Source organism: Mastacembelus armatus, chromosome 5, assembly GCF_900324485.2.
Source record: "Mastacembelus armatus chromosome 5, fMasArm1.2, whole genome shotgun sequence".
NCBI lineage: Eukaryota > Metazoa > Chordata > Actinopteri > Synbranchiformes > Mastacembelidae > Mastacembelus > Mastacembelus armatus.
In genome coordinates, this window is record NC_046637.1 from 26,260,540 (window position 1) to 26,283,181 (window position 22,642).

The 22,642-nt window shown below is 39.6% G+C and overlaps 3 protein-coding genes across 4 annotated transcripts; 2 read left to right on the forward strand and 1 right to left on the reverse strand.

Annotated features, from left to right (window-relative positions):
- Window positions 1–521: 521 nt before the first annotated feature.
- On the reverse strand, window positions 522–4,626 carry cdk2 (cyclin dependent kinase 2). Its single transcript, XM_026308069.1, has 7 exons — window positions 4,227–4,626; window positions 3,254–3,331; window positions 3,034–3,154; window positions 2,735–2,905; window positions 1,969–2,070; window positions 1,655–1,858; window positions 522–1,514 (listed from the first exon to the last, which is right to left on the reverse strand). Exons 1-7 carry the CDS (start codon window positions 4,340–4,342, stop codon window positions 1,410–1,412), a joined length of 897 nt encoding a protein of 298 aa, XP_026163854.1. The 5' UTR covers window positions 4,343–4,626; the 3' UTR covers window positions 522–1,409.
- A 3,818-nt stretch (window positions 4,627–8,444) lies between these two features.
- Window positions 8,445–14,559, forward strand: pmela (premelanosome protein a). Of its 2 annotated transcripts, none has more exons than XM_026307089.1 (12): window positions 8,445–8,594; window positions 9,695–9,790; window positions 9,878–10,024; window positions 10,321–10,455; window positions 10,897–11,058; window positions 11,149–11,433; window positions 11,543–12,241; window positions 12,338–12,511; window positions 12,641–12,743; window positions 12,992–13,197; window positions 13,287–13,377; window positions 13,988–14,559. In XM_026307089.1, exons 1-12 carry the CDS (start codon window positions 8,537–8,539, stop codon window positions 14,139–14,141), a joined length of 2,310 nt encoding a protein of 769 aa, XP_026162874.1. In that variant the 5' UTR covers window positions 8,445–8,536; the 3' UTR covers window positions 14,142–14,559. The 2 variants fall into 2 exon arrangements, with proteins under 2 accessions (XP_026162874.1, XP_026162875.1); XM_026307090.1 differs by having other exon boundaries at window positions 11,570–12,241.
- A 3,856-nt stretch (window positions 14,560–18,415) lies between these two features.
- On the forward strand, window positions 18,416–22,642 carry prph (peripherin). The gene is made up of 6 exons (XM_026306771.1): window positions 18,416–19,015; window positions 20,693–20,753; window positions 21,296–21,391; window positions 21,960–22,124; window positions 22,210–22,335; window positions 22,418–22,642. The coding sequence occupies exons 1-6, from the start codon at window positions 18,471–18,473 to the stop codon at window positions 22,640–22,642; spliced, it is 1,218 nt and encodes a 405-aa protein (XP_026162556.1). The 5' UTR covers window positions 18,416–18,470.

Here is a 22,642-nt window from a genome sequence, read left to right on the forward strand (position 1 = left end):
ATTTAGATACAGATACGATTTAAGTTTTCCACCCAGGTTAACAGATCACCACTATTTGAATGTTACTTCTCATTTAATGTAACTGTTCATTAATTTATAGAACATCCTTTTTGTACTGTTTATATGCCAATTTTCTATCGTTTATTTCCATGTCCTTTAATCTTTGTTAAAGAGAAGCTACTGCTTTAAATTATCATCAGTGCTATTTTATGACATCAAAGCCAAATGGATCTGCTCAGCCTGTGGTTTTTGAAAATTCACCAGGTTAACAAAACCATCTATTACACTTTCTATAATATGCCTGTGAGATGCCAACTAGCCACAGATTAAAGAAGATTAAAGAAGTGTACCAGTAACTGGGTTTGATGAGACAGAACTTGACTCTGGTATTTAAGGCTCACACTATGTGGAATAACCATCTAACTTGGCTTCAAACTGAAGAAAACATTATTTACTAACCCCCAAACTGTGACAGACTTAGCTGACTTTTCAAAATGAATCAGTTTTCCAAACTTAAGACACTTATTTAAACAAGTTTATTTTTTTTTCACTGTAATAAACAATATCTATAAAAATGGTTCATTAAGTCTGGATAAAATTTCTAGTAAGAAAGATGCAACAGCACTTTGAATTCTGTAAAATCTGAACCACAACAGGAAACATTTAAATGTCAACTGTGTAGAAAGCTGAGGACTTCAGCGTGGTGAATAATCCTGTCAGACCAAAATACATTTTTGTTAGTTAAACTATGCAAAAGGTGCAGTTTAGGGAAAAAAAAAGTCACTTCATGTTACTTTGGAATTGAACTGTCAGAAAAATCAGCCTTGAAGAACACAGTTATGGCCTTTTAGTACCAACTCTCACATCAGCTTATAAGGTTGTTTGAGTGACAACTTATGTTGAGAGTGGACACTCTTCATGCAGCTGCTGCTCAGTCTTACGAAGTGAAGCATCAGCTATTTGCACTATCCCACAAGTTTATACAATATAACTCTATTCAATTCCAGCCCCTTGACTATTTGAATTTGGACATCCTAAACCAATACACTGATGACGTTGGGAAATCGAATGGCACATAACTACACTGTGTCTATCTGACCTGCACTGTCATAGGTCCACCTTAAACACAAATAACATTCACATCAATGGCAGTTGCCCATATGCAAAACTATGATACTGAAATTTACAGTTAAATGTTTGTAATTCTTACAACATCAGAGCTGAAAAAACAGCAAATCTTTCAGGACACCTATCTCCTAGAGGCTGGTTTTCAGCATTATCAATTATTTATTAAAGGATCCAATGGATCCTGTAGTGTCCACTAGTTTTGTCCATTCCAGTCATGGATCTGAATGGGGATTGAACTGGTCTTTATTGCTTAGAAACTGTTGGGATTAGAACGATCTGACTCAGAGTCTCAGATGAGGAACCGGCATGGTGACATCACGGAAGAATCGATGTACAAGGGCATTTTTGGCCGATAATCTTTTGTTTGGATCATAATTCAGCATCTCCTGCAAGGAGAGAAACAAAAGAGACAAATGTGATCAATTAAGGTACCTTAGGACTTCATGCCCTGCTAACACACAAACAAACACAGATGTACAACCTCCTGAGGAGATGTACTAAATGAATTAACTACAGATGTTCTCACCCCAAGCAGTTCTCTTCCATCCTCTTCAAGCAGAGGTACCACTTTGGATAAATCCTGTCTGGCCCACTTGGGGAATGATGGTTTGTAGTCAGGCATTGATGTAACTCCAGGCCAGACAGTCTCATCAGGAGTGCCCAAAGTGCGGAAAATTCTGAACAACTGATCGATTTCTGAGTCGCCAGGAAATAAGGCCCTTCTGGTGATCTGTGCAAGAGTGGACAGTGAGGGCAGACTGTGGGAGAGATGATAATCCACTGTGCATGGTGTGCAGGCTTTATTTATTCACTTGAGAAAGATTTAATCAAATGCATTACCATTTCAGCAAAGATGCATCCCAGGCTCCAGATGTCGACAGCTGTGGAGTAGTATTTGCAGCCCAAGAGAATTTCTGGAGCCCTGTACCAAAGTGTTACTACCTAAAAAATATATCACAGAACAAAGTTTAAGAAAACTTACAACAACAACACTGCTTTCTTCTGATCTAACATTTCTAGATGAGTTTCTTCTTTACGTTAATGATCTACTGGTATTTGGAGACATCTGCAGGGTAATGTCAAATAATTTCTGAACACTTTTATTCAAAGAGTATAACAATAAAATTACAAAAACTTAGAGTGTGAAACAGTAAATATGCCACTGCCTTTGCTTGGAGCAAAGCAAATCTTAAATGTAGCTTGTAAGAAAAGTAGAAGAAAAAGTATTTACAGAGCACATTTCATACAAAAATGCAACACAATGTGCTTCACAGTGGACAACGGTCATACCCAGATACGTACATACATAAGAGATAAAGCATATTTGATTATGCCTGATGTTTTGTGCTGGCTGTAAGAAAACTTAATTTGAAAAACGTGAAAGTGTATAAATGCTTTCCAAGCTCAATGTAACGCCTACAAACCATCATCCTTTATCTTCTCAAACAGACTTTTTACTACTAACTGATTCCATCTAAGTTAATAAATTTGAGATTTGCAGGCGACATAACTGTTCATTCATGTACCGGACATAGAAATGAATTTAAAGTTTAGATGATAAACCCGTCTACTTCGCCCACGACGTCTTGGCAGGTGGACACCTTACCTCGTGCGTGTATGTACGGACAGGCACCCCGAAGGCTCTCGCCAGCCCAAAATCAGCAAGCTTGATCTCACCCTGGGCATTGATGAGGAGATTCTGTGGTTTCAGGTCTCGATGAAGGACCCGGTGAGAGTGGCAGAACGCCAGGCCCTGGAGCAACTGGAAAAGATAACTCTACAAAAACAAGAAATATATACCCAAGTGAGTCAGCTCAGATATCTAGAGCCACATTTCTTCTTGGTAAACAAACATATCAGCTAAGAAACCAATCTGGCTGTTCTACAAATCTAGCTGATGTCTACCTTAACCAGTGGAAGTGGGATGCCAGCGACTGGGGAAGAGTCCATGAACTTCTTTAGATCCTGATGAAGGAACTCAAAAACAAGGTAGAGCTTGTTCTCGGTGTGGATGACATCCCGCAGTCTGAAAACATGGAACAGCCACACTGGCTTACAGACTGAAAGAAAGCACAAAATAACACTGCAAGCAGGATTTAGCCAAGTTATAACACCACACACTTACTTGACAATATTTGGGTGACTGAGTTCTTTGAGAAGGGAAATCTCTCGGATGGCGGTGCTTGGTACACCTTCTGTCTCCCTGAATAACATACATGGCAAAAAACCTAAATTATATTATGTTAGTAATTATGTTAGTGATGTGCCAGTTTCACTGTGGTTTTTAATTAGTTTTGTCTTATAATGCGTCTATTTTTATCTTGACAGGTCAAAGCATTTGCAAGAAAAATAACTTGAGACAAAAATAACTTGACATTCAGATGACCTGCTCTACGTCCTATAAATGTGGCACCATCAGCGGCAGCAAATCAACAGACTCTGATAAACACACCAATGACTTTGCTGACACTGTAGCAGCCCAGGAAATGTGTGTTCACTGGCACAGAAATATCACAAATAAACAAACAGGGCTGACAGGAAGTATGCACAGGTTTTACACAGTGCACAACAATCAGATTTAATTTTTACATATTCGGTGGTCCTGAATCTTTCTGGGCTTGTGGCTTTGTGATTTTTTTATATAATAATGCAATAAGTACTGGTGACTGGGCTGAAACTAACTGTGTAATCTGGCTCTTATTTTATTCCAATAGATCATTGATAGTTTAGTCAATAAATGTCAAAACTGGAAAAAAAAAAAAAAAAAAAAACCATCACAATCCCACAGAGCCCAAAGTGACTCTTCCAAAGTCTTGTTTAGTCTGTGCAGTTCAAAACCCAAGGCCATTTGTTTTACAGTGAGAAACAGAACATGTGGCATCTTTCAACACTTTCTGCTTCCAGACTGAGACGATTCACTGCTCATCCAAACAGGACTAATGTTAATGCTGCAGAGTTTATTCCTCTAATTGACTGAACCTGGTGGAACAATCTTTGCCCCAAAACGAAAGAAAACAGGTAAGTGAGTTCAAAGTGTGAAGTAGGTGCATCAGGGTTAACGTGTTAGTTTGACTACACCCACCCAAATGTTAACTTACGTGTCTAGTCTGATTTTCTTCAGAGCAACAGTTTCTCCGGTCAGTTTGTTCTTGGCCTTGTAAACCACTCCGTACGTGCCTTCCCCGATCTTTTCCACCTTCTGAAACGAATCCATCTTAAAACACACACACACACAGGCAGGGACTTTGTCGGTTGTTCAGCTAGTTAGCAAGGCGGCTGCGGCGACCGGCATATAGCGAACTGCTCCTCCAGGCTGGTTTCAGACGGTCCGGACTCACCGCGGCCCGAGGACAACGGTCCTGCTCCCGATGAACTTTCTCACGCTAAAGTCTGACAGTTTAAAACTCTGGGCCCGGTCATTTGTCGGCCCGGATAATAACAATACCCGGGAATATGTGGACTAGCGAGGAAACACTGGTCCAACAACACAGCGGCGTTTCCCGCGTTACCCTGGACACGCTCGTTTTTGTGTTAAACACACACCGACTACTGCAGCCGGGCGGTGATACAGAGTGAGAAATTGCTCCTTTCCCACAAGAATCGTTTTGAATTAAAGTGACGCTGTTAATTAAATATAATATTTTCCAATTACACCGACTACTGTTTCTAAACCAATTGTTTTAGTGGCCTAAGTTGGGATATTGAGTCGGGTTTGCCGGGATAAGAAGAGACATTTAACAAACCCTCAAAGGTCACGTGGTAAAACGACGTTTACGATTTACGTACCCTACGTAACTTTTAATATTCAAGAAAACATTTCTGTGACGCTAAATAACAAAGATAAGGGTACGTAAAGCGCACGTTTCGGTTTTTAGTTTTGCCCTTCATGAAAATAAACGTATAATAAAAGTATAATGGCATTTTTTTTAAGTTTATGAGCAAATGAGAAATCAGTTTTAGAAAAAGAAACATCAGTTATAGGAGAATTCACGTTCAGTTCTCCTCCAAAGAAGTTTCATAAAAGGGAAGAACATTTGTCTCAGAGAATTTACTTTAAAAGGCACATTTGGCTAATACTCTTCCTCCATTTAACAATAAACCACAACACAAAATAATCAATACTCTATATCAAATAAAATAAAATAAAAGTTAAGCCTATCTTAGCTCAATAATTAATTGCTTTAAAATTGATTTAAAATTTTTGTTGATCTTTGCACACTAATTGTGAATGTCTTGTATGTCTTGTATGGTAAAATTCATACAGTGCACAGAACCTTATAATTTCACTATTACAGGAGTGGGAATTGACAGTTGCTCCCTCTAGTGAAACTAATTGTAACTGTGTAGACACACATTAGTCTACGGCACAGTGGTTTCCACCTTTTGCCTCCAATGTGTAAGACAAAACATTTCTCTGGTTAACACTTGCTGCTCATCATTGAACCATATCCATAAACCCTGTTCACTGCAGATATTTCAACTTGTAGGAGGAAAAGCACAAGTGTCTCTAATAAGACCAGTGATTACTTTGTTTCAGCCATTATTGAAATAGAGCATCTAACAATGTTACACTGCCAAATTAAAATGATAACCATAAACCAGGTCTATTTACTTCAACAGACCTTCTGCACCATCCTCTTATCATGTGACCAGACCCCCACCCCCGACCAGCTTGACCCGTTCCATCAATCATGACCCCACTTTTGTGTGACATACAACAAAGCAGCAATCAGGCTGAGAGCATTGCAGCGATTTAGTACATTTGTGGAAAGTGCACATTAAGGACACCTAAGTGAACAATTTAATATATACCTGCAATTCTCTCAGGTCTGAAAAATGGCCCATGTCACCAATGTCAGCATTTGTAAACTATCTGGTTTTGACAGTTAATGAATACACAAACATGAGGAGGGAAACATGTTCTCAATAGTCAATAATCAGGACTGTGGATTTACAAAAACTGTACTTGATTAGTTGGCCTATATCTTTATAATTCATTTAAGCCTATTCTTCTTTTATAGCTAGATGCCATTGTCAATCTGAATAGTTTAGTCTAATGTGCATGATGTACAGTCTGTTTTCTAGTGATGTTCATTTTGTCTACTAGTACAAATCTGAAATAATCTACAGCCTGTTGTGATACTGGTAGACTGTCTGTTATGCTTAGTGTATTCATGAACTTATTTGCCTCTCTGGTCTGATCTTAAACTGGCTTTTTACCAGCCAGATGGCTTTATTGATCCAGCTTTTGATCAATTACATAACACAATCCTCAATTTGTGAGCTAGGAAGCTTGGCTGAGTGTCTGCCTGCAGGTCAGAAGTGCATATTTTATATAATATAAAAAAGATTTTTATGCTTAATTGTGGACCTGATGTTAAATTAAATGCTCTTCAGTTTCTTCTCATGTTTTTAATTTAGGCAATGTGACTAATCCCTGTCTTACTAATTTTTAATAGCAATTTATTCTATTCTCACTTGCAGTCAAACACATTGTTAAAAACTCCAATATTCCTGTACAATCTCTATATTTTCATTGATTAGAATAGACATTTCATGGTAATTCCAGAAATCCACTGAACACCAAGAACAATGTCATTAAGATAGTCTACAGAGGGGACTAATGAGGAAGGCAGCTAATGACGGACTATTTGTGGTATGTTAAGTCAGGTGCTCTGTGGGGAGGATTTATTTCCTCCTGAACTCTGCTGTTAGCACGAGGAGTCACATGTGGTGCAGCCTGAACTGTCTCACAGGCAAGAGACACAATCACAGCGAAAACTACCATTCACTGTGATAACAGAGCTCATAATGACTGTCTTCAAACTGAAGCTATTTGTTGTGTAAAATATAAGTACTTATTCATTTCTGTACCATAAAACTTATTGCATAGTCTTTCAAGTTGGTGTTTATTTTAATTTTAAATGCTCATAGCACTTTGAAAAAAATTAATGGATGGATGTTAGAGTGAACTTCAGAACCAGCAATGCTCCATCCTGCCTCTTTTAACATTATTTTTTAGTTGTAACGATATAAATGTGACATTTTAGACAAATAATATCAAACTATGCAAGTTTGCCTTATTGTAATTGAGTAATTGATCAGTAGATTGCCTTCTAAAAACATTAGTTTTATAAAAGATTTCTAGAAGATTAGTTTAATTAACTGTGATGGACTGGTGACCTGTCCAGGGTGTACCCCTGCCTTCCACCCGAGAGAGAGCTGGGATAGGCTCCAGCAGATCCCCGTGGCCCTGAGCCAGGAAAAGCGGGTATAGAAAATGGATGGATGGATGGATGGATAGATTTATTAAATGGCATGAGAACATAATAGTTCATTCTAAGTGATATCTTGTTTCAGCATTTATTGATATGATTGGCTTAGATAAGATGCTATATACTGTAGATGCATAATTAGATAAGAAGTGATATTTCCTGAGAACACAGTCTAAAAGAGCAAAATGAAAAAAAAAACAATTGATGAAATAATTTATATCCAATAATGTGATATTTTCTAAGTATTTTATAAATCACAGCTGCACCAGAATCAATCAGTTCTAAATCTTAATGTATTCTCACCCTCATCTGAATGACGTTTGGGCTTATTAAAGTCTCACTAACTGAACGTGGGTGTGTCTGCGTTGCTGCAGGCACAGATTCTCAGAGCTGCAGCAGCCTGAGGTGCACAGCAGGATTCTGAGGAATGACTCAGGAAATAAAAGGATGCTATTCATTTGCTACGCACACACTCATCTTGTGATGTCCATGCTCACATAGCTGTAAGGTCGTATGTCAAACACAAGCATTACTCAAGCTTTGCTCACAGGTCTCACGACTCTCTGTCCTAACGCAGACATCATGTAGAAAAGTATCATTTACAGCTGTGCAGAAAGTATCCATTGATTTCCCAATAATGCACTTAGAAAAGTTTGTTCTACTTTAGGCTGTTACTTTGTGCTCATTTAAATTATTTACATGTGCTTTATCTGTTTTATTTCTGCAGTTACTGCACAACTTCCTGAGTTACTGGAGATATTGCATTTCTGACATGTGGCATCAGAACCAGACATTTGGCTTAAATGCAGCTTACAACACAAATACACAGTAAACATGAGTTAGCTGAGATAACAACATAAAACTCAAAGAAAAAGATATGAACAAAATGACAATTAAAAAAATACATAAAACACTAGTTAATAAAACTGTACTTATGTCTGGTTTTAAAAGGGGGTGGTGCCAGATTCACAGTGATGTCAGGGGTGAGAGGAAACAGTATGGTAATTCAGGTTTCAGGCCTTCTTAAAGAGAGTGAGGAGACATTTCTGGAGTCTCTCTGGGAGTTGTGTTGGGGTTCATGACTGCCGGGTGAGGATCGGGGCTCAGAGAGGAGACAGACTACCAAATACAGAATGGGGACTCTGACACTGCTACTGCTGGCTTTGGCTTTTACCTCTGCCAATGCAATAAGTGAGTTCATTTGAATTTACAGATAGATTTTGTTTCGAATGTGGTCGAATGATTTTTTTGTAAAATGATCCTAGTTGCACTACAGAGAGATGTTTACTGTGTGTTGCATAAATCCCCAGGCCTGACAAGTAAGTTATATATAAGTGAAATAACCTTTTCTCCATCTGAAATCAACCTGTTTGAAAGATTGTCACAGTTACAGTGAACTGTATTTTTATAACACTGGGAAACTGCAGAGGGAAAATGTGGAATTATATACTGTAAATGGTACAACTCTTCTTTTTGTGTAAGAAAGAAAGTTGAACGCTAAATACTAGCCTAAATATTTAAGCTGATTTTTTGCTATGTCTGACAAAACACCTTTGTGTCAACACAAATGATCAACAGGGAAAGTGACTCATTTCAATTACAGACCATGATGTAAAGCAACACATTTATGCTTCTTATTAATTCCAAACTCATAATTTAGTCATTGAGTTTTATTTCTGTGTTTTGACTATAAATTAAACATAAACGTGATTGATCAGTCATTTTGTTTGATGCAAACACTATTGTAGTCATTACACCATTATTTCTTGACTTTCTTATGCCACCTAGGCATATCATACTTATCATGTATGCACTTATCATAAGTGCCATAATTCAGAAGACTCTTTTGTACTTCATCCTTCAGTGTCATTCTCACACACAAACGCATCACGAACTGAGAAACAACAAACAGGGGTTCAGTGTCTGGGCTCCATTATTCTTCTCACTGGGATTACTGATGTTGCTGCTCAGATGATAGTCACATGAAAGGGATTGAGGGGGATTGCAGGTCATGTGACTCCCTGTGCCAAGAACCATGAAGCTCCTCATCGCTTCTTAGCACCCAAAACATCGAGCTGTTCTCATTTATACAAGCAACTTTGCCATTAATGTTTAAAGCTCGCTTGATTATCATATTTCTCTTTTTAAAAGTTTGTAAACTGAAATTCTACTGAAATATTGGTATATCTACATTTTATCTCACAAAATAAAAAATCTAAACATCAACTACACTGACAAAACTAAATATATATGTTTGCATCACAACTGAATCGTCTGTCATATTTTTCTAGAGACCAGAAGTCAGTTCACACGGTACCGCTCCTGGAACTCACGGATGTATCCTGTATGGAAAGATGGAGATCCGAGATTCAGAAACTGTTGGTTTGGTGAGTCTCCCTGCTTCTCATAGACACAAATGCTACTAATTCTGTCAGCATAAAAACATGTTTAATTCTTTGTAATCTTCCTTCCAGGTGGTGAAATTACTTTTGATCTGAAAAATGACGCACCCACTCTTACTGGAGCAAGAGCAACCTTCACTATTAATCTAAATTTCCCACAAAACCAGACAGTGCGCCCTGACGGGCAGGTGGTCTGGGCGCGTAACTGCACCGTCAATGGTAAGAAAACGTTTCTGGCACACACTCACAAAGGGAGAGATCACAGAACCGATCAGTTCTGCTGGTTTTATTAATGAGAACATTTCTTTCTTTGCCTCAATTATTGTTACTCCTAGTTTAAAGATTTTTCATTTGATCATTTTTAGAATTTTACAGTCACATTTTATTTGAATAAATGGACAAGTGTGAACTGAAATTGTGGTGTTCTCATCCTGATATTACATTTTTTTTCCTTTTTCACCTGACACCTATGGTGTCTAATGTTGCTATTGCTGATTTATTGCCATCTTTTTCAGGACAACAGTATCAGGAGGGTCAGGCTGTGTATCCTGAGCAGGGCACTAAGTCGACAGGAGTTTTCCCTGACGGCACACCGTTCACTAGGAGCCAGGACAAGAAACCTCACTATGTCTTTGTGTGGAAGACATGGGGTAAAGCTATGAGTACTGCAACAAACAACACCCTCTTCAAAAACTGCTTGTCTGTGCTATAGATTGTCTGTGATTTGCCCCTTTAGAGAGTCAAAATAGGGACTCACAACACGTGGGCCCTGAAGGGAGCTAATCAGAGCATGCTCACCTGCTTTTCAAAATAGTATGTTTTCATAACATTAATCCTCAAGAAGAAGCCAATCTGTGCTCAATTTCGCATAAACTTAACATGAATTTTCCCTGATGAAGATTGTTTTGTCCCCCACTTTATGCTTTTGGCCAAATTAAATCTGATCTAGTTTTTTTCCATAATCATTTAAGCTTCTGTTGTAGCATATGATGGAAGTGACATCTGGAGTCGCTCCAAAATGTGTGAATTTAATTCACTTGTGCATTGATTATCAAGCCACTCTAAGTAATTCCATTGTTGCTGTACTCAAGGGCGTTACTGGCAGGTGGCAGATGGACCATCCTCCTCCCTCACCATTGGTACAGACAACGTCCCCCTGGGCTCCTACAACATGGAGGTTGTGATCTATCACTGTCGTAGCAAAGACAAGTTCATCCCTCTCGGCTATGCCTCCACAGTCTTCACCATCACAGGTACATTGTTTCACAACTTACCAAACTACAATGTTTGTATTTCTTTAAATCTTCATCATAACTTCTCTACATTTTTGACTTTGTCATCAGACCAGGTTCCCTTCACCATATCACTCTCCCAAATAAATGACATTAACCAGCAGGACCAGAATTTCATTCAGAACCGAGCCATTGCTTTTAGCATCAACCTGCATGATCCCAGTCAGTACCTCAACAATGCTGACATCAACTTCAGCTGGGACTTTGGTGACAACACTGGAACTCTGATTTCCCGAGAGCGCACTGTCACACACACATATCTCTCTGTTGGGAGCTTCAAACCTCAGGTGGTCCTCACAGCAGCCATCCCCAACGGCTGTGGAAACCCCACCGCTGGTGAGATTTTTAACTGTTTTAAAAAATCTTTTATACAAATGCTGTTGTGTGTTTTTAATTATCTCATCTTTTTCCGTTGTTGCTATTGATTCTTCTGCTGCTCCAACAGTAGTTGTAATGGCCTCTACCCCTGCAGCCATCACAGCAGCACCAGCTGAGGGAGGCGATGCAATTGCTTTCGATGTACCTGCGTCTGACGCCACGGCAGTTGAAGATACAGCTGCAAATGCAGAAGAAGGAGAAGCAGTTGTCAATACAGACACAGAGGCAGTAGAGCTTGCCTCAGTAGCTCCTGCAGTAGTTGATACAGCTGTTGTTCCAGAGGGACAAGATCCTCCTGCTGCAGAAGTAGATGTTACTGCAGAGGAAACCGATGCTGCAGCAGGAGAAGTGGTCACTGCTGCCCCTGTTGCACCTGAACCCGAGGACCCTGCAGATGCAGGTACAGCTGCAGCAGCTGAAACTGCAGTGGTTCCAGATGCTGCTGAGGAAAACGTGGCTGTGATTGACGCTGCTGCTTCAGTTGCCCCTGTTGCAGATGCAGAAGAAGCTGCGGTTGAGGTTGCAGACAGTGTCACCATTGCTCCTGTGGCAGAAGTAGCGCAAGAAGCTGATGTTGTGACTGTTGATGCTGATGTTGACGCTGCTGCTGTTCCTGTAGAAGTTGTTCAAGCAGAAACAGAAGCCCCTGCTGATAACGCCATTCCTGTGGCCACTCAGACCACAGCTGTAGAAGAGGCAGCACCAGCTGATCCTGCAGCTGATACTGAAACTGAGAATGAAGTTGCAGCCACTGCAGCTGCTGCAGGTGAATATATAAACTAAACTGTAAATGAAGCATACACACAATAAAAAAGATGGCTCTTGTAACAAAAGTATTATGGCAAATGCTCCTTTTCCCCAGATCAACCAGCAGATGAGGAAGAGGCTGTTCCAGCTGAAGGTGAAGTTCAAGCAGAGGTGGAAACAGATCCAGCACAGGTTGCCCTTGTTATCGCCAAAAGACAAGCACCAGAGCTGACAGCTGATTGTATGGTTTACCGTTACGGCTCCCTTGCGACCTCTGTAGATGTTGTCCGTAAGTTCAAATGTTTATTGTATTGTTATTCTGGAAGATCAAAGCTCAGTTGATAATATTATGGTTCAATATAAACTTTTTGATTTAATTGTGTTAAAATCTCCCTTTCCATGTATTCTGACCATACAGAGGGTATTGAAAGTGTGGAGATTGTACAGGTGTCCAATGTTGTATCAGTGGTTACTGAGTTGGATCAAAATGCAGTGGATCTCACTGTTACCTGTCAGGGAAGGTGAGTGGTAACATTCATTCAGTGATCACACAAGCTAGTTAAAAGTACAGTTGTTGTATTGTATTTAATTCAACAATCAGCTTGCCTACATAGTAACTGTGTCTTTGTTTTTTATTGTGTAATGTAACGTGTAATTGTGAGGTTTCTTGTCCTGGCTCCACAGCCAACTCAACCTTTAGAATACACACACACTGTTTGCAGCCATAATTTGGTATTGTGTCACTCATTCCCAAGTGTTCTTCCTTCAGTCTGCCAAATGAGGTCTGCACAGTCATTTCTGATGCCGACTGTATCACGCCAGTAGAAACTGTCTGTAATGCAGCCACACCCTCTCCAGACTGTCAGATGATCCTACGTCAGTTCTTCAATGACTCTGGAGTTTTCTGCATCAATGTCTCCTTGACCAATGATGTCAGTCTTGCTGTGGCGAGTGCCAGAGTCAGTGTAACAGTAGGTGAGTAAAAGAAAAATGAATTAATAGCCACAAAAATAACTAATCTATAGCTTATTGTTTTTCATTTGTATAATGTTCTTTGATTACAGCCTCTGGTGGTTCTCCAGCTGGAACAGCAGCTACAGTCCTGGGTGTTATGTTGCTTGCCTGTGTTGTCTTTTGTATTGGTTTGATGTACAGGTGAGTAGTAAATCATGAATTAGGTGCCAAACTGGATGAAAAAATCATTACTAAATAATTTGTCTGCAAAGGTACGGTAATGATGTTAAATCTTTTATTTTGACCTTATTGTGTAAATCATATTTCCTTTACTGTTATACTGTGCATCAGTATTTTCTCTTAAATGTTGCAATACCAATTAAAGACTTAAATCACCGGCAATATAATAATACTATAATACAGTTTATATGCAGCATAAAGGAGAGTAGGGTTCCTGGGATTGATCCCTGTGGAACACCCAAACTTTCTGATCAGCAACAATACAAAAAGAGTGTATAAACACAGTAGCAGCTCGGTGAGCCTGAAAGTGCTGTAATCTAAGCCTGATGATACGCTCACAGTGACAATGTTAAGTAGGTGATGTTTGGTATGGTAAAATGTACAACTAAACAGTGAACAAGAAGTTCTTAAAAATAACATTTTCAGGTATGAACCTCAACCTCAGTATTGGACACATTAAAATTATGAGAGATTTTGTCTACATTTTTCATTCTTTGTTTATTTTTATGATTTTATGATTTTAACTTTGTCATGATTGAAATCTCTTCACCTGTTCCGTCTTTCTAAACAGGCGAATCAAGCAGTACCAGCCTCTAAGAGAAGACCATGTTGTCAACAACGGAGGGCGCTCGGCGGTGACCTCAGTGCCTTTGCTGTTGTGGAACTTGCTGAGCCGACAGTCACCAGGAGAAAGTCGTCCACTGCTTCAGGGCAGGGTTGTGTAAATATCATCATCAGCTCATGCATCATCTGCTAAAGTATACAAAAATACTTATATGTAGTATATTGTAACTCTCAGTCAATGTGTGAAACCAGAACCAATAAAGTGAATTGTCCCATGTACACAATCAAAAGTCAGAACAGAAAGAAGTGTGTAAAGATAACATTACACTTTTTAGAGGAAAGTGATATTTATTTTAACTTACACTGTCTTTTATTAAGTGGCACTGATAGAGGTCAGAATTTATTCTCTTATTTGTGCCCTGCCTATACTAAACCAGATTTGAAAAATCAGTGTTAACATATTTTAGTTCAGTTTTTTTGCATTGTAATTTCAATCCTTTCAATCCAGAGAACATTATGATGTTTGTTACCCTGAGATGAATAAAATAATAAGTAATAAAAATAAAACAACAGTTTGCATTTCCTTCTCTGCCATGTCTTTCTATTTTGTGGTATTCATATGTGATGTAATCTCCTCAACAGGTCTAATTTATATATTTTATTGATAGTGGATCTACATGTAATATGAAAGGTGATAATAGAAAATTATCACCAGTGTTGCAGTTCACCCTCAGCTCTAAAGAGCATCTTTTCATTTTCAGCTCATTGGTTTACTCACAGCTTTCTTGTTCTGGTTCAGTCTCTCTCTCATCAGTGCTGTGACCAGTGTCAAAAACTCAAAATAATAAAGCAAGAGTAGACTACTTGTTTACCACCAACAGATAGCAGCTAAAGCAGGTGGGCACCAACACTGAGCTAAAATGAAAGTGGATCTTTGACTTACATTCATCTGGTGGCTGGACATACAACTGTAAATAAATGCAGACATTGTTTTGTATTTGCTGGATGTGCAAATAAATAACTGTTTGCTAGTGCATGCAACTGAGTGTGCTAAAACATTGTGCTGATTTACTAAGATGATGCAGGCTACTTCATGAAATGGGCTAAAAACAGCTGCTGGAAGTAGCATGACTGGTGTTCAGGAAAAATACTATCATGGTGGAAGCAAAATCTTTAATGGAAGATGCTATGACCTGGCTTACATGGCATAACAAAGACGTGGAATGATGGGGAAGGAAAAAAGTGATCTTAATAACATGGTTATCATGCATAAATCAAACTGCTATATCAAATTCTTGCATTATGCTTTACATCAACAGACTATTTAATGATTTAAAAATGTACTGTGGATAAAAGGTCTGAAATAAAACAGGTACTCTACATAATGTGCACTTTTCTCACCAAAGCCTTTTGGGATTTAACGTGGCAATTTGTCTTGGTGTTGTTTTATTTATACACGCTCATAATGTCCTTTCACTTCCTCTCTCTTTATTTACATGCACAGTATCCCAGATGAACTCCCACAGTGTAGCACTCCATTATTGTAATTACTAAACACAGCGATTAATCATTCTTACTTCTTAACATCTGACGGTCATATGTACCAAGGTGCTGTTCAGCCATCTCTGTTCACTATGCACGTGCACTGCAGCAAAGACCGATCCTAACTGTCTTGCTTGGACACTTTCAATTTTCACAGATGATCTTTATCCTGACCCCACTCCCTAGCAACAGCTCTTAAAAGGGATGTGGTTTCCTTCATTCGTAATTTTCTTTCCATCTTTCAGTGACCACACCCATCATACTCATCATGCAGGAAAACTGGGTGAACCATTGAAATTCTAACACAATATGTTTATCCCATATTATCCCATATATCTAAATGCCTATTTAAATTTGAAATATGACACACATGCTATGATTTCGGTCAGTAAACAGATTTTCTAGCCTGATGTTGTCAAGGAAGCATGATTGAATTTATGGCCCCTGGGGGATTTCTAAAAAAACCACAAGGATCAATTGCTAATGGGAACATCTGGCTGATGGTTTGTATTACTGATGCAACCCTGTCCAGAATCACTGAGTTTTATGTCTTTTGAATATCTCTGCATGTCCCCGACATACATGTGTGAATTTGAGTCCAAAATTACTGATATAGTCTAAACACTGATATGTAACTGTGACAGAGGCCATATGAAAAGGTTAGAGCAGGAAAAAATGAGAGAAAGTGAGATGCAGAGCAGAGCAGAGAGAGTGAAACAAAGGGTGAGACAGAAGGGAAGGGAGGGAGAAGAAAGAGTTACTGACCATAAAACAGGCTGATTAAATTACAGAATGAAGACTAACATGGGTCATTTATTACACAGGCACAGACCTCACCAGTTGCAGCCATAGAAACTGTGTAAATGTGAAAGGCAGACACAAAAAAGAGATTACAGCCTTATATTTTACGACAGTGCGTAGCAGATACTCCATCTGTTTAAATTTACATTTAAAGTTAAATTTCATTAGAAAAGTGCAGAGTACAGGTTAAAATAAAAGCTGCCGATTGATGTGTAACAGTCCATGGTGTGGTTGATAGATTGTTCAAATATATTATATTGGGCTGTTCCATTATTAGATGAGGGCATGTACACATAATACTAGACTAAAGGTAACAAGCATCACTGGAGTCCTCAAAAGGAAGAAAGTACCACACCCAGTTGACACAGAGCATGCTCAGAATGACATCAACTTTATGCTGGATTTGTCTGCAGACCTCAATTTAAAAAATGACTATAGACCTCACACACATAGGAGTGCACGCACATGCACGTGTGTGTGAGGACTGCCTTTCTGTACTTGTAAGGACCCTCACTGACATAATTCATTTCCCAGCACATAACCCTAATCTAATTGTAACCTTACCTTTGAAATCGTCTTCACCTCCAGCCTGTCCTTTGAATTAGTAAGACTGATTAAAAAGTCCTAACGCTGCAGAAGTGTCTTCACTATGATGATTTAAAACTGAAATTGGCCCTCACAAAGACAGCAATACAACTCCACACATATTTGCAGACAGTCTGCAGAGTTAAAGGTGCTGCCTCAGAGAATATATCCAACATTAATATTACCCTTTTATCTGATTGAAGCATTTTTACATTTTGCATATGTAAAATCCATAAAATATTATCCATTTCCTGTGAACATGGAAAAATGTTTATGGATTTTGCTGCTCACTTGCTGTGTCATCCTGTGTCATACCCACTTATTGTTTTTATTCAATTTGTGCTTATTGTCTTTTGTCTACTGTGTATCACATAAAATTTGTATTGTTTTGTATTGTATTTTGTATCGTTCTTTAATGAATGTCTATGTCTGATGCAAAGCTCTTTGAATTGCATTGTTGCTGAAAGGAGCTATACCTCTAAAGAGATTTTCAGAGACATGGTGTTACAGAGTTTGGTATTTTGAATCCTGATCAAGCATTAACTTATAGGGTGGCTAACTTAATGACTGCTTTTATTAAGAGCAAACTGAAAACAGTAAAAGCTTGATATGTCTTCCTACACACTGCTCTATTACTATTACTGCTATTATTGCTACTGAAATATCATTGTTCTGTGATCACCATCATCGTAAGATGCCGGTACATGACTTGCATCAAACAACACCCCATCTGCAGTAAATATCCAGAGATTTGAAAAATCGTACTCTGACAGGGATTACTGGATCTAGTACATTTAAAGAGGATAGAATAACTGCAAAGTCATGCTGTCTCTCAGACGCCCAGAATATCAATAAAGTATTCCATTACTGCAAAAGGAAAGAGACAGAGGGGAGAGAGGGAGGGAGACAAATGGAAGAGGGAAAAAAGAATCAAATCAATGTATCCATATAATTCAGTTTTGGCTGCAGTTTCACATTTTGTTATTGGGAAACAGGTAACTGAATCCTTCACACACACATTTGACCGTAAAGTTAAGAACATAAAAGTGCAAGCCTAAAGAGTGAAATCAAATACAGTACACAGGAATCATGTGGAGAAATAACACTAACAAGTGACGGTGAAATCAGTGCACAATGTCAACGAGGGCATAAATCAGAGATAGCAAAGAGGGGTGGGCGTGAGGAGACATCTCTAGTCATCAGAGTAGTAATGTTGAAGCCAGTCTGGCCAAGTGCCAGCTGGTCTGGTTAAAAAGGTGGAACTGTCGAGACAGAAAGTAAGCCAGAGGTGATCGCGGGGAGAGAGGCAGGGCTATCTTTGGAGGGTAGGGTGTGGCCAGAGCGTGGATACTGATGTGTAATTGAGGAAGGAAGCATTTGTGTGGGTGGGGTAAGGAGAAATGAGGGAGGGAAGGGGAGGTGTGAGGATAATGGGATAGCCAGCTTAAAGGCATAAAAACCCCCAGCACTCTTCAGTCTGATGTTCTGTTGCTTCATAAAGCATCTCCAAGACTCCGGCTCTCCACCTTTCCACAGCGTCAGAGAACGGAACAAGACCAACAATGAGCCGCTCAGTGCATACCTCCACCTCCTACAGGCGCACTTTTGGAAGCCCTCACCCAATCGCCATGTCATCTTACTCTTCTGTGCCCTCCCATATGCCCCTTTCTGGGGGGCGCTACATGCGTTCACTGTCACCTGTGGTGGCATCCCGCTCCAGCAGCTACCATCAACAGCGTTCCCGCTCCAGCACCCAGCCCCCTCGCCTCTCCTATGACAAGGTAGACTTCACTTTGGCTGAAGCCATCAACCAGGAGTTCCTAACCACCCGCAGCAATGAGAAGGCCGAGCTGCAGGAACTCAACGACCGCTTTGCCAGCTTCATCGAGAAGGTGCGCTACCTGGAGCAGCAGAACAGTGCACTTCAGATGGAGATTAACCAGTACAAGGGCCAACAGCAGCATGGCCAGCCCAACCGTGCCTCTGAGCTCTTCCAGGATGAGCTGAGGGAGATGCGGCGCCAGATGGATGCCATTGGAAAGGAGAGGGACCAGTACCAGCTGGAGAGGGACAACCTGGCTGAGGACCTGGCCCTGCTCAAGCAGAGGTTGGTACCAACATGATGACACAAGAAAGAGGCTTAGTGTAAAGACATGAAGATCAGTTACATGACAAAAAGACAGACAAAAAGACAGAGACAGGCAGTTTGTGAATGAGGGTGGATGTTAGAGGTTTTGACTGAAGGTTACTTGGAGAAAAGAAAAAGTACCAAAACATAAATACAGTAGAGCAGTTCGAGGTATTTATGTCAAGAAAATTTCAGAATGATTACAATGCACAGGGCTACAAAGAAAGCTGTTCAATGCCATACCATCAAAAAGGTTTTCTCTCTTGTTTCCAGTATCACCCTGGTTCATCAGTCATTTACACTGAGTCATAGGTGTGGGTTACTGTGCTTTACCTCCAGTGCACCCTTAAATTCTTTAGCAGCACGGTAATAGACTCTGCATGGTCCTCTTTAAGAGCAGTGACAATAGAGAGCCCCTGGATGTCCTGACTCCAGTAATGTTGGTGTAGGGCGTGGCAGACTAGAATAGCACTGCAATACGTGTATCAGACAGTTTTCCATCAATACCAAATTATTCAACCTTTGTATATTATATTCAATATAAAACAAGATGTTGAGCACAACATTTTGTACATGACAGGAGAGTGACCGACACAAAAGTATAACACACTACCTGCTCCCAGATTACATAAAGAAGGTGATAATTGAGTTCCTTAAATAACCTGAATGTATATACTTAGAAACCTGCACAATGATGTATGCACAAAGGGAGATGAGATGAGAAAGGAGGAAGATAGATGGACCAGACACAGGGTGGGGCTGGCTGAGGAGCAGGGAGGGCAGTGAGAGAGTAAATGGGACCAGAGGAAAAGAGGATGGATGTCAGGCGTGGTGAGAACAGCATCAGGAAAAATCAATGTGAGTCAGTCACTCCATTAGGTGAGTTTTCAGTGTCCCTGTGTGCTTATGGGATGATGCCAGAGACCCCATTAGGAAAAAACGGCCCTGTGTAACAGAACATGAATTAAAGATGAGGAAGCAGGGCCCACTATGTGATGCTTTCCCCACTAATTCACCTAATGTCCAGACTTCCGTCTGACAGGACAAATGGAGCTGGCGTCAACCACACAGTCGGACATCGATGGTCCAGAGAATGAGCAAACTTATGTGTTGGGTGTTGTGCTTTAATTTGTAATGAGCTATTGCAGTAACTGATGAATTCTAATTGAGCTTTCTAAATCATTATGATAAGGAGTCCTGGCTGAAATGAAATAAAATATAATTTTTCATTTTTTATTCCTTACAGGGGAAGCCAATGACATTTTGGCTTATGATAGTTCACATACATACAGTCTCACGCTCACATCTACTTTCTGTACTTAATAGTTTTTGTCTCTTCAGTGTTTACCAGCCAGTGTTAAAGGGCCATTTGAAATCTTTGAACACAGAGGAAGTGTGTGTCCATAATCCTAGTGAGTGTGTGCAGATGACCTTATTGAACTGTGGGGAAACCACACTGGTTGAAAAGAGCAGCTGCTGATCCCACTGGGCACACTCCCAAAAACCTTTTAACAGGGCATTAAATTAACAAATTGACTCTGAAAGATTTTTGCCAGATGGTGCACTGGTGCAACCTTAGCTAACCTAAACAGGAAATCTGTACTGAAGGAAATCTGTACGCTGTTTGAAACATTTTCATCTCCTTCTGTACTAAAGGTTGGATGAAGAAGCCCAGAAGAGGGCAGATGCTGAGAATAACCTGGCTGCCTTCCGCAAGGTACACTCCCACCTCACTAAACCATGACTGACATATTGATTACAGTGTCCTCAGGTCAAAATGAACAGTTTGCTCCATTTTCAACATCTCTACAATGGTGTCACAGAAATATGACAGACCAGATGTTTAAAATGTCACTGATGAAGACATTGGACAGTCATTGGCAAAGGCAATTTTTCATATTTTTCCATATATAACTTTGAAAAGTTATAAAATTGAAACAACTTTTAATCAAATTTATCTTCAATTTACTGATTAACATTTTTACTTCTTTTATTTGCATTATAATAAAAAATGTATAGCAAAATAAACTTTTTTGAATTGAAATGTGGAATTTGGATTGTAAACATATCTATAAGAGAAATTATCTGTAATCTTTGTACCACATCATAGCTCAATAGGTTTATGCAGTGCCTTTTATGCAAAGCAGATGGATAGCTGCTACATCACATACAGCAAAACATTCAGCTAATTGTAATGTAATCTCAGAAACTATGGCTATAATGAAACATACATAATTTATCTGTCTCATACAAAAATAGGACGTGGATGACGCCACCCTGTCTCGTCTGGAGCTGGAAAGAAAGATTGAGTCTCTTATGGATGAGATTGAATTTCTTAAGAAGCTCCATGATGAAGTAAGTAATGCTACTACTGAATTTTTCCTCCGGTGCTTACCTGTGAAGTCCTTTCTTTCAGTAGTGAACAATAGTGCAAAACATGCTGCTGAACTCATCTTATGTGGTCGTCTAACATCTACTTACTCATATACTTTTGTTCTATATATGAATCTATCCTTTTTCAAAGAATTAATTAATGCATAAAATGAACAACATGATTTCATGCTTATGTTTTTTTATTTTGGCAAAAGAGATCTGTACTGGATCTTGTCCACAAGAACAGGCAGTAGTATTCACAAGGCAAGCGGTTACAGTTTCAGAAGTAATACTATTTAAATGTCATCTTCATATACGTTGGATAAATATGTTGAGTATTTACATCAACTAGAGATATTGTGCAGAGAAAAGTAGGAGTCCCAGAACTGAACCCTGGAGGATAATGATTAAATAAATATTATGGTTCCAGCATGGATGATTGCTTCATTTAATTTCAATTGCTGGCAAGTGTGTTTCTTTGACTATTTTGAGTTTCTGACAATATGTTGCTGCTTTTGTCAATTTGTGTTTATATCTTGGTTATTATCAGGAAATCCAAGACGTACAAGTGAGTGTCCAGACCCAGCATTTGAAGATGGAGGTGGAGAGCACCTCCAGGCCTGATCTAACTGGTGCACTGAGGGACATCAGGGCTCAATATGAGACCATTGCCTTAAAGAACATGCAGGAATCTGAGGACTGGTACAAGTCCAAGGTAGGCAGACAGACATGTTGAAAGTCATACACGAACGCACAAGCACAGCTTCATGCTTCTGTGCTTCATTCTTTTATTCCTACAGTTTGCTGATTTAACTGAGTCTGCAAAGCGCAACACTGATGCTCTGAGGCAGGCCAAGCAGGAGGCCAATGAGTCCAGGAGGCAAATTCAGTCTCTCAACTGTGAAATCGATGCACTCAAGAACACGGTGAGACCAAACAACATCTGGCATTTTTCTGTATTAACTGAGAAAAGTCCTTCACACCTGCTTGTGTTACTGTTTGTTTCAGAATGAAGCTCTGCTGAGGCAGATGCGTGAAATGGAGGACCAGTTTGGTAATGAGATTGCCAACTACCAGGACAATGTAGGCAGGCTGGAAGATGAGATCCGCCATCTGAAGGAGGAGATGGCTCGCCACCTTCGAGAATACCAGGACCTCCTCAATGTCAAAATGGCTCTGGACATTGAAATAGCCACTTACCGTAAACTCCTGGAGGGGGAGGAGAACAGGTGA

What these genes read in the sequence shown, in the direction of transcription:
- pmela (XM_026307089.1), top strand. Translation starts at nt 8,537, where the DNA reads ATGGGGACTCTGACACTGCTACTGCTGGCTTTGGCTTTTACCTCTGCC. An exon ending in ATTCAGAAACTGTTGGTTTG is followed by an intron (nt 9,791 to 9,877) that starts GTGAGTCTCCCT and finishes TCTTCCTTCCAG; the next exon opens with GTGGTGAAATTACTTTTGAT. An exon ending in CACAGTCTTCACCATCACAG is followed by an intron (nt 11,059 to 11,148) that starts GTACATTGTTTC and finishes CTTTGTCATCAG; the next exon opens with ACCAGGTTCCCTTCACCATA.
- prph (XM_026306771.1), top strand. Translation starts at nt 18,471, where the DNA reads ATGAGCCGCTCAGTGCATACCTCCACCTCCTACAGGCGCACTTTTGGA. An exon ending in TTAAGAAGCTCCATGATGAA is followed by an intron (nt 21,392 to 21,959) that starts GTAAGTAATGCT and finishes GGTTATTATCAG; the next exon opens with GAAATCCAAGACGTACAAGT. An exon ending in AGGACTGGTACAAGTCCAAG is followed by an intron (nt 22,125 to 22,209) that starts GTAGGCAGACAG and finishes TTATTCCTACAG; the next exon opens with TTTGCTGATTTAACTGAGTC.
- cdk2 (XM_026308069.1), bottom strand. Translation starts at nt 4,342, where the DNA reads ATGGATTCGTTTCAGAAGGTGGAAAAGATCGGGGAAGGCACGTACGGA. An exon ending in TCCGTACATACACGCACGAG is followed by an intron (nt 2,071 to 2,734) that starts GTAAGGTGTCCA and finishes TATATTTTTTAG; the next exon opens with GTAGTAACACTTTGGTACAG. An exon ending in ATGGAAGAGAACTGCTTGGG is followed by an intron (nt 1,515 to 1,654) that starts GTGAGAACATCT and finishes CTCTCCTTGCAG; the next exon opens with GAGATGCTGAATTATGATCC.